Raw genomic sequence first — 13,438 nt, 5'->3', positions numbered from 1 at the left:
TGCGGTATGCAGGAACTGCTCTTCTCTTTCCGAAAAATATGTGTCAAACTTTACAAGTCTTCATTACATATTCATACCTTCAGTGTATAAGTACCATTATAGGTAATTTAGTCACACTTTAATCATGTAAATTGACGAACAATATCATCTTGCATGTACATATACCATATCATTAACAAGAAGTTATCGGTTTTCTTCTTTTAATTCAAACTTACTGTAAATACACTGTACTTATATGATGTTTTTATAAATAATGATATCACAGAGTATTTTGCTATTTATATGTATGTATTTTCTTGTAATAATGTGTACGTTCTTGTTCAATGCAAATAGGGCCAACCTCAGTATCACGAGGTAGAGACTAATTAAGAGACTATATGTGTTATTATTTTTGTGTGTGCCTGTACATTAACTTTTTTTTTGTACATATCTTGATGTCAATGAGCATTGTTTTATTAACCAATCAGTGCTAAGATGCCACAGGTAAAAAAAAAATTTTAAGTGAAACAAAATATCTTTTTTTTCATAGGATGTAGAAATCAGTTGAAGAGATCACCATTTTAACCTTACTGGATAAAAGATCTTTCTGAAACTGAAATTAATTAACCATAAGATAGTGAAAATCTTGCTTAGCTAATGAAACTAACAAATGTTTTTACAAGTTATATTTATTTACCTTTCTTAAGTCTGTGATCTCAAAGGTCTGATTTGATCAGGATGTTACCTTGCATATTTATTTTAAGATAAAAGTTGATGGAAAACATTAATTGTATTGGGGACAAAGAAATATTTATGGTTAACAAAATTTCATACATATCTCCTGTACATGTCAGATCAAAGAAGGATTCGGAGTACCGGTACTACTAAAATCTGTAAGAATTTGTGCTTAATTCCCTAGTGCTCTAAATCATTTTACCCTAAAAAAAAATTTTGTTTAATTCTCAGGAAAACATACTCATAACACAGTAATTACTTTCAGTTCAAAGCGTATGAACAACAATATTTCTCATTTTTTCAATCTACAATTCATCATTATATTCTTAGACTAAAAACAAAAAAAATATCGAGATTATTAGTGCATGTTCTCTCATGGAAGAAAGTGATTTCTTCTTACTCAGCGAGTAAATTTTCTGTGATAATCTTATTTATTCAACGTTTGATTCCAATTTTGAAGGAAAAATATCTGAAAAGTAGAAATTTTAACATCAGTCAACTCTCTAAAGTCTCCATAAAAGTGGACTGGGCTTTACCAATTACCGGTAATTGTCATATTAGACCTTTCGTTATAAAATTTTTAAATCCTCTATATTTAACTTCAGTTATGTCACTATCTTGTTTTGTTGTGGAATCATTTGTTTTACTTGTTCATGGGAATAGACAATTTTCACCTCATGGATATACTGTAAATTCCTTATTCTACCTGAGTACCTAATTCCGGGATCCCGCTTTTTTGCATAAAATCGCAAGGATATTGAAATAATATTAATTAATATTGGAACTTTTATCCTTAATTTTTATAGTTCTCAACTCTCAGAAAATAATAGCAAGATTTTAAAATCAGCAAGGTGTGCTTCTTACGATTATATGCGGATATTAATTCCTCACGTTTAATTAGGAATCTACAGTATACAGTAGTAGGAATATAAATTTATATCCATGAAAACCAGAAAGGCTGATCCTAAACAAACAATAAATGATTTCATGGCATCTTCATCTATAAAAGCTGTTTGGGTTTATTTCCTCTCTATGTTTTTCATAAAAACACATGAATGAGGCATCAAATTGTCTATTTTTTTTTCTTTGCAGATTTTTACTTTGCTCCTATGTATCTATTTATTTTCTTTTTTCTTGTAGTCATCGTTTATATATATTTCATGATCTATAAAGGAGTAAAAAGACATCACATATGCCTACCGGTAATTGTAACTTCTTGCTTTCCAGAACCAAGCAGATATTCTTTGTGAAATATAAAGGGAAAGGGAATTAGAAGGAACAAAAACAGAATTTGTAAATTTGTGATACAAAGAATAAAACAATCCCTGGTACTTGTATCATTTTTCACAGCTGTAATACTGGGTACAAGCTGTAAACTAACTTTTATTATTCATAATTTAAATGAGCAAAATTCAAGACTTAATTTTCATTATTTCTAATATTTCTCGCCTTTTATCAATATTGTCTCCTGTAAAACATTATCTGCAAAGGCTCAGTCTAAAAAAATTAATTACTACAAACCAGTTTATTACTTCTCAATGGCGAAACCAAGTCTTTGCAAATAAAGGGTAGTTTACAGTTGAAGGAATAGACAAGGCTAAAGATACCTGGAAGGGGAATGGGGCACTTTGTGTCTTAGTAAACATTGCCCCACCCCATGCCCATGCTTGAAAGACTTCCTTGGTATAGATTCCTAGATTGCCTCGCAAACAGAAAGTTAGATTCCCCATTTCCCCCACTTAGACTTTGAAAACATGCATCATCTCACCTCCTTTTAAAATGGTAACTTTATAAATGATATATTTTACCGGTATGTAAATTGGGATCTATTTTTCCACGAACAAAAATAAAAGGTCAAGTGCAATACAGGATTACATAATATCAGAAGAAGCTGTTAATTTTCAACCAGCCAAATATAGTAAGGTTGCTTTTACAGTTGGATAATGAGCAGTGGCGTAGGATGAATGTTTTTTCTACGAACAATTGTTTAAGGATTTTTTCCATCATTTTTCATTTGTGAGTTTTTTCAGGACAAAAATTTTCTTCCCATAATTTAAGTTGTACAACTAGTACATTAAATTTGCTATAAAGTTACATGCATTTAGTTAATGACCCATGATGAAAAAAAATTCATGAACAAATGTTGAATCAGAAGTTTATTAACCAGTTTGAAAGGATTTTTAAATGTTGTTTTTGTTTTTTCATGACAAGCGTATTGAGAAATACATGTACTGTGTCAAAATTCAAATTGAATATTTTTTTCCTCTTTGGTGTATGTTTGTCATTAGCAATTCTGTACATAGTACTTAATGTATTATGTATTTTGTACAGTTCTTGTGCTATTGTTATAGACATGTTGATTACACTTCAAGCTGTGCAGTTGTGTGACCAATAAAGTTGACCAATAAGAAAACTGTTGAGACTTGTGATTTTTGATCAGATAATTTTAAAAAAAAAATTAAAGATTTCTGAAATGTATTGCAAACATGATCTTGTAAATTGATACAGTATAAGCTTAGTTAAAGTTAAATCCTTCTCCGAGCCATGAAGGAACATAAGGCCTGCACTGTGTTTTCCATGAAGCTAAGCGAATGAGTCATTGACTCCCCCCTGGATAGACACCAGTCCATCAAAGATTGACTCATAGTTAATGCTGGTACCCAATTTCAGCTGGGTGGACTGAGACAATGTAGATAAAGTGCTAATTTGTCTAAGGGCACAACATCAAGTGACCAGAGCGGGGTTTAAAAAAGCAACCTTTGGGTTATACTGAAGGCCCAACACCTTTGACCACTGAGCCATGTGCTTCTGAGTATAAGCTGCCATACTGATCTATTTTCAACATTTTGTAAAGGACTGAACAATATATACAGAAGACTGCTTTGGCTAGAACGTGGATGCAGGCTGATGTCTTTTTAATGAACATTAGCTGTTACATAATGACATTCCATTTCCATAAAAAAGAACACCCACTCCTGTCAACTAGCAGTCAACATGTTTTGCAAAATGAGACTTGTATGGGATAATGAAATTGAGACATAAGATGGATGAAAACATTTCGAAAAGAGAAAAACATATGTACCGGTATTCAAAATTGAGAAAACATGATATATACCGGTTATCATCTCTGGGAATCCCTACACAGGCTTTCTCTCTATTCTAAATTATAAACCCCAGCTGGATTCAGCAAAAAAAAATCCACTCTTGCCAGCTGACATGCAGGCTTTGCTAAATGAATTTTAAGCTTTTATGAAAAAGGAAGAGATGAACATTTTGAAAGATAAAAATAATAATGTGTTTTCATGATACCCCAGAGAGAACACTTACTTTCCTAGTCTTATAATACCAAGCTTTGGCAAAGTTGGCAAGAGTGGGTTGTGTCTTAAGATATTGCCACAATTACCACCTCCTAATTTTTTATGGTAAAAATTGACACAATTTTTTGGAAGAGTTTTAATGCTTGTACGTATCATAGCTGATAGTTCACACTGCTTTCGGTCGTTGTTGTCTTTGCTCATAAAGCAGAACATTGAATTGTTATTCAATCTCTGTCATAATGCATCTGCATAATAAATGGCGCTGGTTGAACAATTATGCATTATAAGTTGGTTGAGAATTATGGACATATTTCCTTTTCCTCATTAATGCATAGTTGCATGGTTGAAAATCATAGATATCCTCTTTCATTCATAGATGCATGGTTGAGAATTATGAATATTCCCTTTCTCTCGATCATTAATGCACAGATGCATGGTTCAGAATTATGGAATCCGATATTCTTTTTCGTTCATTAATGCATAGATGCATGGTTGAGAGTTTTGGATAATCTCTCTTTCACAGATGCATTTTCATTTTGGTGTGAACATGCAGGTCAGCTATTTGTTTGCCACCGCTGTCGGTACTCGAGAGCGTTATACTGGTCTGATTGGAGGTCGCCGGTACAGTCCGAGAAAGTGACAAAGAGGCTGTCGTCACGCACTGTCACACGATGCACTCTCTGCTTCTGTCCGCTATTCTTCCACACGGGGGGGTTCTTTGGATTATGAGGGTCAATAGACTGTAGGAGAGTAAAAATAGTAAGAGTTTATATAATTAAACCATAGTATTATTCACGTTCATCAGGATGTCGAGTGGATATCACTATGAAATTATATACTCTGAATATGCTATAAAAATAACTTGAAAAATCATGTTCACTTGAAAATCCAGTGGATATCACAATAGTTTTTCTATATTACTGGGATGTGATATGTCCCAATCAACTACATAGTACTTAAGAGTACCAAAAAACAACTGCATTGTACTTTCAGTACTAAAGAAAAACTTATGAGAGTACCTGGTACACCATGTTTCCAGTCTCAATGTGAACTTTGTAATGGTGCCATGGACAAACTAAACAAGAAAGACCATTGAAGTCCTGTAAAGTAATGATAAATCATGTCTAGTTTCATTGAATTTGGCTAACTGAATTGTATATGAAGTAAAAACAGTTTTATAAAACTTTTAATTTACCTCAATGTCCCCCATAAACAAAGGACCTCCAGCATCTGGAATAAAAAAAAGAATGCTAGGTATAAAAACTTGTATTATACTTCATAGATTTATTCAATGGAGGTACAATGTACTGAAATTTTCTTTAACATTTATTTTTTTCACATCCTTGGGTATGTAGCTAACAGGATGTTGATTTGCATAGCCGTCTATCATATAAATTGTCACTCTTGAGGGCATGCTTCTAAATCCATTTTAACACCACTTTAAAATTTCTTTTAAATACCAGTAAATGAAAACCATACATATAGCACATACGGTAACAAAAACTGTCAAGAGCAAAGAATTTTTCTCCTCTTCTTATGATCACAATGTCTCTGTCTTGTACCTGAAACCTTTTCTTGGAATTTTGGTCAAATTCTTCAATTCTGCAAACAAACCATTCCTGAGAAAAAAAATATAATAAATTATATATTATTTGTATGGTATCAAATGATATGAAGATAGAATATATTAATTTTGTACATATGATATGAGGGTAGTATACACAAAAGGCAGATCTATCAGAAGCATTCTCTTTATTCTACAGAAGGGGGCGGGTAGGGGTATTGCATGTCCAGTTCTGTATAGATTAATGGAAAGGGTGGGGGCTCACGGGAAAGAAAAGGGTTGCCTCCCAATGAACCTGTGAATCTTAAACTTGGCTATACACTAAATATAGTATTAATTTCGAACTTTACTACGGTAAAATTTAATTCTCTCTCTTTCTCTCTCCTCTCTCTCTCTCTCTCTCTCTCTCTCTCTCTGGGGCCTTTTTTCAGTTTGCCAATTCATATTTCACCTAACATTCATACATATCAACACTTTGTTTCTTTTAACATTATACTCACATTACAGAATGAGATACTAGCTATATTAAAAACTCTGATAACCTACCTGTCCTTCTTTCGTCATTTTTGTTTACATGGACAAATAAGAGTTCCCACAAGGGGAATAATTCATGTTAACTACAATGTACACGGTAGATGAATGTGCCGTAACTTTTTACTTTTAGCTCGTTTTATCTACAGAAAGACAACCAAGTTTTGTAAGTTTCACTCCTTTGTTATTTCTTTATCAGAAACCATGTATGAATGTCGTTATAATGTTCGTAAAACTTGAGAAAAAAAAGTTTATATAAAAATATCAAGTTATGGTACACAGTTAATGTCACAATGTGCCATTTATGAAAGAGATACCGGCCTATACACAAGCAAACTGGAAGTTATACTTTTATCTATTGCAAAACTATTGCATGTTTCGTGAGTATTCAGATTTTCAAGTAACTCAAGTCATTTCTATGTTTAGAACATTGTTATCTATAAATAGCCTATTGTTATTTCACCACAATGCCAAATCGTTGCTCATTCTAACGTTGTACAGTAAGTTGTTATCTTTAGTATTTGTTAACATATACATGTAAGTTTTTATTTCGTATAACACATTAACTATTAAAATCTTTATCTGTCATAATTTGTTCACATATAATTACTCTTTAAAATGTATTGATTTTCAATAATTACCATAATTATTAGTTATCGATTGAGTTGATTGATTGACACATAATCATCGCTGGGAGTCATCAATTATCAATTTATCACTCTTGTTTCTAATACCTTAATTACAGCTACTTTGGATATTTAAGGTCGAGTTCTATATAAATATACAGGTAACTCAACATTTTAAGCTGATAAACTGAATAACGCCGAGGTAGGGAATAATATTTTTTAATGCACTTCAAGAACTTTCATAACTTATTATTAATACGACTAATATATTCAATTATTATTACAACCTATTATTGATCAAGCATAGTTGTCATAAAGCCTTCAATGAATAAAACACGCATATAAAGTAGGTTAAGAAAATACCGCTATAATTTGAATTCACATCGAGCACGAACAATTTTTTTATTGTTGTTCGTTTGTTTACATTATCTCAACGTTTGAATAATTATGCTTTACACGTTGGAATGACGCATATTATTTGTAAGTCAAAGAATATGTATGATATCGGGCATATTGTTTTAGATCATCTTTCTGGTTTATACATTTCTTTTTTCATTGAAATTGGAGTCTATAAACGATATGTGCAATTTTTCAGCTGCTATGGCGGACGTCTCTGGGCGCATTCCCCACTTCAAGTTTGGTCTTATAGCAGACGTACAATACGCAGATTCAGAAAATGGATTCAATTTTAGCAGAACAAGCGAAAGATTCTACCGTAAATCCCTGACGCTGTTGGAGGAAGCCGTTCAACATTGGAAGCAGGCGAAAGTTGATTGCGTTCTACAACTAGGCGACATCATTGACGGTAAATGTCGTCCAGAGAAACAATCTGAAAAATGTCTGCAAAGAGTACTAAATCAATTCAATGAACTTCAGGGGGACGTGTATCATGTATGGGGAAATCACGAACTGTACAATTTCGAGCGGAAGGTTTTGTTAACCTCTGACCTGGCCCCAAGTCCCGGATGTAGCTCCCCACCCGACAGTGCTTACTACTCCGTTGTCCTTCATCCCAAACTCCTCCTAGTGGCCATGGACTGTTACGAAGTCAGCTTACTAGGGGTGGACAACTCTTACAAATATTACGACCAGGCATGGAAGACTCTGGGTGCCATAAACAAGAACGACACGTGGAACAGTCCAGAGGGTCTGGTTGGCTTGGATACGAGGTTCGTGAAGTACAACGGTGGGTGTTCCACGAGGCAGGTCCAGTGGCTAGACCAAGAGCTGACAGAGGCTAGAAGAAAGAAGCAGAATGTTATAGTTATCGGTAACGTCATGAATTTTATCATTTTTATTTAACTTGCCATGAAATATTAAAAAAAAAAATAGATGAAAAAAATAATGTGTAAGATTTTTTTTTTTTCATCTTTTTAAGATATAACTTGTACAATAACTTAGCGGGTTTTTTTTGCATCGGTTTACGTGTCTTATACAAAGATTAATTGCCAAATATTGATAGTAACCCTGGTTTGCATAAAATACAAATGTTTAAAGAGAACAAACGTAAAGCCGTTATAAGATATGGTGTACATTTTTCAGGCCACCTCCCTGTGTTGGAAAGCAGCGCGCACGCGGCAAACTTACTATGGAACTTTGACGACGTTTTGCAAGTTCTGAGCTCCCACGAAGACAGCGTATTATGCTATTGTAGCGGCCATGATCATGATGGTGGATACGCTCAAGATAGTGCTGGAATTCACCATATCACATTTGCCGGAGTGATAGAAGCCATCGACAACAACCCGTTCGGTACAGCACATCTCTATGACAACCAGCTTATGCTCTACGGAAATGGAAATGTACCCAATATATGTATGGACTTGAAGTATCCAATAGCAAGTGGAGACAGTTGATGATGATTTGTTTTATCCAATCAGATACATTTTTTTAAGTCACAAGTCAAACTTAACATTTGTATTCAGGGAAACTAACTCTTTTTACAAAGTATGATTTTTTTTACCAAGTGCTGCATGTATTTTTATCAGATTTTTAAAATTTTTACGATTGTTCATTCCATTGAGAAAAAATAAACTTAACTCTGTTGTTTCCATGAAAGACTTCGGTTATTTTACTTCATAAATTTGCGTTTTTGAGCACTCCAACGCTCACATACAAAATATTACGCCATTCCTTATTTCAAGCACTTTGAGCAAAAAAAGAAAGTAAAAAGTCGCAATAAAAATTATTTATTTGTCTTGATAAATTCAGCGGCCATCATCCGGTGCATCAAGCGTTCAATATCTTTAAGGTACTAAACCTACCTTTGTTTGCTCAAACCTTGAAAACCGGTTAACAATTATGCCACATAAAATTTTGGAAGGTTCTGACGTAAACAAGACGCACGTTCATAATTCTACTCCATGGTCACCTAAAGCTATAAGTCTCAGCACAGTGTACTATATAAGGAATCATTCTTTGAGTATTATGAGGTGATAAGTTTGGTCGGGGCGTGATCAAATCCAATAAAGCCCGAAGGGCTTTACGATAGATTTGATCACGCCCCGACCGAAATTATCACCTCATAATATTATAAGAATGATTCCTTATTCCTTATATTTATATAATTTTAAGCCATCGTACGATTAAATATTTGAATATGAATAAGCAAACCCCACTGGCGCCTCAATTCGGCGTCATTTGTATTATGGGTTATACAGTACAAAATCGATACGTAGTGTTATCACGGGCAAAGACACTGGAAAATGTAAATATAAGTAGTTATGATATCATAAGCTGCGCGTTCATTCCGTTGGTCAGTTCTTATCTTTAAATTTACTGAGTGATTTTGCGTCGCTAACATCAATTGATACATGTAAAATTACTTGCAACTTGCTAGGTTATTGGTTTGATTCCACGTCATATATCGTGTGATGTCATCAAGGAAATCCAGTCAATCCGTACCCAAACAAAACCGTCCCGGTCAATCCGTCCCCTATATTTTGGCTAATCCGTCCCCAAAATTTGGTCAAACCGTCCCATCGTATAATTATGTAGTTAATGTAAATCCGCCCCTTAGTTTTGGTTAAACCATCCCCAACTTTAGTCAAACCGTCCCCTGGTATAATGTTAATTAACACATTGTTTTGGTCGAGCCGTCCCCATGCTTTGGTCAATCCATCCCCCGGTAGATTCATTAGTTTTTTTTTTTAGTTTTTTTTTTTTGTTTTATTTTGCTTATATTTAAATGGATTCATATTTAAATGGCTATATTAATGATATTTAAAGTAATATAAAAAGCTATCGTTTCCAAATAGCTATATATAAATGATTTATGAGGATGTCTGCCGGTATCATGTTATTACTCATTTCTACCCAGAGAGAACGAATGTTGATACCGTTGCCCAGCTCTTGCCACGTGGAGGCCTCCTCTTTAAGAGCCATAATTTTGAATGTAAAAAATAAAAATTTAAACCCAAAAGTAAAAATTTAAATTTCATTGGAAAAAATAAATTATTAAACCCAAAGAGCTAAAAAACATATTCTTATCAGAAAAAAGGGAATAAAAAATGCTTCTGAAATTTTCATCTCAAATATATAAAAAATTCTATTCCAAAACTATCAAAATAAATTATTTCTATATTTAACAAGTTGAACGTGAAATTTTAAAAAAAATCTGAAAAAGAACACATGATTAATCAATACAGATTAACTGAGAATAATAAAAAGCTCTACAATGCTCACAATAAATTCCACATATACAAACCCAACCAGTGAACTGTCATTCTGAGAGATTTCAGATCCTATAACGCAATGTAGCAGCGAGGCGACGAAAGAATCTGAAGAATTCTCTTGTCATACGTCGTCAGTCAGTAATGTTAAGTCTATTTGTCGATTGGTCCAATGACTTTACCACAGAGGAAGAGGAACCGACGAGAACGAAGTTGCTTGTCTTCATACTTGTCCCACAACCGAAAGATTCGCTGTTGTTGGCCAGTTTTCCTCTGTCGGCGGCAAAGCTTTCCTTCCGATACCAGTTTCCGCTGGAGGGGAAGTAGTGACGCCTCTTGGTGGAGAAGTGGCACCAATATGTAGAAAGGCAGCTGTCCATTTGGGGACTTGTCGTTGAGGCGACGATGCCAACCTTCAACGTCATTGTTCGTCCGAATGGACTGCCGATACACAGACCAGCATTTGGTTGGCCACATTGGATTGGTGATCCAGGTTTCCTCCAAGTAAGTCATCAGTTCCTGAAAAAAAAAGAAAAAAAATTCACGCATACTTTTTGAACATAATTGTACTTACTCGTATATTGTATTAACGGGAATATGATAATTCAATGTACCTCTAATTGCGGTGTGGTAGCCAGTCCACGTAGTTGTCTAAAAGCTGGTGCTATGTGGTTCTCTGGAAGGAAGGGTAGTCCTAGGACCATGCGAATCAGGTCGTGAGTCCCGTCGTCATGTCGGTATGCTGAAGACAATCCTATTTCTGTTGCCTTTCGCCATACTGTGATTTCCAATCCTAGTACTTTCGAGAACTGGTTGACCGATCGGAGTAATATCGGATTGGAGATCAATCTCTGTCCTGTTGTTTGTCGCCTCCTGGTCAGTTTCGGTCAAGTCGCTGGTAGTACACATGTGACATCGGAAAGGAATGTCAGACTTGGTACTGACAGCTTCTTTGTAGTCCGCAACCGAAATGCCTACAAATGCCGCATAAGATCATATTATGTTTTCAGAATGTTAAAATGTAGTATTTATAAACGCAGTGTTACATTAATTCCTTGGTGGATCGTTATACATGCACTTCTTAATATTTTCAATTACTTCGTTTTTATATTATTTAGAAAGAAAAATACACTTATCTGTTACATTTTTATAAATATAAAGAAAATTTGAATTTTATTTACTTTGTTTTATTAAAATGACAACGATATTTATATAAACTTTCAATATCATAACTATTTTAAAACACTTTAACAAGACTTACCAGTGTTGCATTTCCGATGGGTCCATTTCTCACATCCATCACACATAATGGCTTGTTGAGTACGCTTAACGTATTTCTTGCACACAGTACAGAAAGTCATTTTGACAATGAGGTGGAAAATTAATTTTTTTTAACAATATATATACCTTTTTAAATTAAAAATCAAAATTTTATTGGTTAAATCTTTTTCGACCAATAAGATTCTCATCATCTTAGGGCCTCTTATTGTCATGTTGGTAATTTTGTATTTACATCCACCCAGTAAATTCAAAATTTACAACATGACAATACCCAGGGACGTATAACTAATGTATTCGTAGGTTATGTAGTAGTATGTCTCTGCAATCATGGCAATACCTTGACTAGACGTGTATACGGTGAAAATCTCCATATCCAAATTTATGACACCATCTCTTATAGTTATATATACCCACCTGTTGTTTTGACAATTAGCGTCACCTGCGGTCTGCACAGTCTTTATTAGTGTGTGAAAACTATGGCCACCCTTGGTATTTAGCGATTATTATGAATTTGGCCCGTCTCCTTGAAGATTGGAAGAATTTTATTCAAATATACGCTCTTCTATATTCAAGGTAAATACTATTAATACATTGATTATGAAACACGATTCGTATTTTGTCAAAGTTTGGAATACAGAGACAGTAAAAAACAAAACACTACACTGATATTAAAAAAAAAAAAAACAACTAATAATCTACGTAAATCTCACATTATTCTAATTAAGTTATGGAACACATTCAATGTACATTCTGAAAAAAATAAATGGAAACAAAAAATATGTGAAATAGAAAAACATTATGTATGTGAACATGAAAATGAAAACAAAACCTTTGGGACGGATTGACCAAACTTGGGGTCGGATTGACCAAACTTGGGGTCGGATTGACCAAACTTGGGGACGGATTGACCAAACCTGGGGGCAGATAACGAACAAAAATTTGGGGGCGAATTGACCAAACATTGGGGACGGATTAGCCAAAATATTGACCGGGACGGTTTTGTTTGGGTACGGATTGACCGGCACCCTCATCAAGCCCTTCTTACAGTAAGTATGAGCTTAATAAAAAACAATATTCACGAATAAATAATCCCGTTTACTCTGATCGAAATGAGTGGATATTTGTCGTTGTGTCATCATATGATACTCATATTTGCAAATACATATTTACTTCGCGGGTATGATAAGGCAACTATCAGCGATCAAATTCCTCTGATCGAAATGACGTCACAATAAGCAGCATGATGTCATATTTTACACAGAAACATGTCGATTTTTACTTTATTTCTGGTTTAAATAATAAAAACTACAGGCATAAAATATCATTAAAAGCTCTTCTAACTGAATATATCTTTGATTTCTCTCTATTACGTATAATTATCATTGATGACGTCACAAGCATGTTTGATAGAGAAGATTATGTCGGGAGACAAATCATCGGAATGCAGTGTAAACAATGCCGAAATAAGACTTTTTTAATTCAGATACCTAAGATTTAGATGAGTTTCAGTTAGGATATAATCAGGATAATACAGGCATGGATATTTTGTTTAATCAGCGAGTGTTATAAGGTAAGCAGATCGACATTTATATGGCTTGACCAGCCTTTCCTCTGTCAGTGTGTACAAAAAAGGCAAAAGTGTAACACTACCCTGGATATTATGAAAGATGACTTTGGTAAATATCAACGGTATATGACCTAAACTACTTGAAAAGTGCTGCTAGAATCATGTGA

At 34.1% G+C, this 13,438-nt stretch overlaps 3 protein-coding genes across 4 annotated transcripts; 1 reads left to right on the top strand and 2 right to left on the bottom strand.

Moving 5' to 3' along the window:
- Nucleotides 1-1,742: 1,742 nt before the first annotated feature.
- On the bottom strand, nt 1,743-6,229 carry LOC128167152 (Rieske domain-containing protein-like). Its single transcript, XM_052832706.1, has 5 exons — nt 6,142-6,229; nt 5,524-5,650; nt 5,227-5,261; nt 5,051-5,131; nt 1,743-4,771 (listed from the first exon to the last, which is right to left on the bottom strand). The coding sequence occupies exons 1-5, from the start codon at nt 6,157-6,159 to the stop codon at nt 4,586-4,588; spliced, it is 447 nt and encodes a 148-aa protein (XP_052688666.1). The 5' UTR covers nt 6,160-6,229; the 3' UTR covers nt 1,743-4,585.
- Nucleotides 6,154-8,804, top strand: LOC128167150 (manganese-dependent ADP-ribose/CDP-alcohol diphosphatase-like). 2 transcript variants are annotated; one of them, XM_052832703.1, is made up of 3 exons: nt 6,154-6,292; nt 7,348-8,022; nt 8,295-8,804. In XM_052832703.1, exons 1-3 carry the CDS (start codon nt 6,235-6,237, stop codon nt 8,606-8,608), a joined length of 1,047 nt encoding a protein of 348 aa, XP_052688663.1. In that variant the 5' UTR covers nt 6,154-6,234; the 3' UTR covers nt 8,609-8,804. The 2 variants fall into 2 exon arrangements, with proteins under 2 accessions (XP_052688663.1, XP_052688664.1); XM_052832704.1 differs by lacking the exon at nt 6,154-6,292 and adding an exon at nt 6,874-6,913.
- Nucleotides 8,805-9,656: 852 nt separating this feature from the next.
- On the bottom strand, nt 9,657-11,784 carry LOC128165951 (uncharacterized). The gene is made up of 4 exons (XM_052830883.1): nt 11,685-11,784; nt 11,329-11,397; nt 11,038-11,201; nt 9,657-10,942 (listed from the first exon to the last, which is right to left on the bottom strand). Exons 1-4 carry the CDS (start codon nt 11,782-11,784, stop codon nt 10,577-10,579), a joined length of 699 nt encoding a protein of 232 aa, XP_052686843.1. The 3' UTR covers nt 9,657-10,576.
- Between the last annotated feature and the right edge of the window lie 1,654 nt (nt 11,785-13,438).

Source organism: Crassostrea angulata, chromosome 10, assembly GCF_025612915.1.
Source record: "Crassostrea angulata isolate pt1a10 chromosome 10, ASM2561291v2, whole genome shotgun sequence".
Classification (NCBI taxonomy): domain Eukaryota; kingdom Metazoa; phylum Mollusca; class Bivalvia; order Ostreida; family Ostreidae; genus Magallana; species Magallana angulata.
Note: the sequence above shows the minus strand (reverse complement) of the source record. Positions and strands in the feature narration are given on the sequence as shown.

Coding starts and splice junctions, on each gene's coding strand:
- LOC128167150 (XM_052832703.1), top strand. CDS start 6,235: ATGTGCCGTAACTTTTTACTTTTAGCTCGTTTTATCTACAGAAAGACA. Junction 6,293..7,347: donor CAGAAAGACAACCAAGTTTT/GTAAGTTTCACT, acceptor GCAATTTTTCAG/CTGCTATGGCGGACGTCTCT. Junction 8,023..8,294: donor GCAGAATGTTATAGTTATCG/GTAACGTCATGA, acceptor TACATTTTTCAG/GCCACCTCCCTGTGTTGGAA.
- LOC128165951 (XM_052830883.1), bottom strand. CDS start 11,784: ATGACTTTCTGTACTGTGTGCAAGAAATACGTTAAGCGTACTCAACAA. Junction 11,202..11,328: donor TCCTTTCCGATGTCACATGT/GTACTACCAGCG, acceptor TGGAAATCACAG/TATGGCGAAAGGCAACAGAA. Junction 10,943..11,037: donor CTACCACACCGCAATTAGAG/GTACATTGAATT, acceptor TTTTTTTTTCAG/GAACTGATGACTTACTTGGA.
- LOC128167152 (XM_052832706.1), bottom strand. Junction 5,132..5,226: donor TGTTTATGGGGGACATTGAG/GTAAATTAAAAG, acceptor ATTACTTTACAG/GACTTCAATGGTCTTTCTTG. Junction 4,772..5,050: donor CTGGAAACATGGTGTACCAG/GTACTCTCATAA, acceptor ACTCTCCTACAG/TCTATTGACCCTCATAATCC.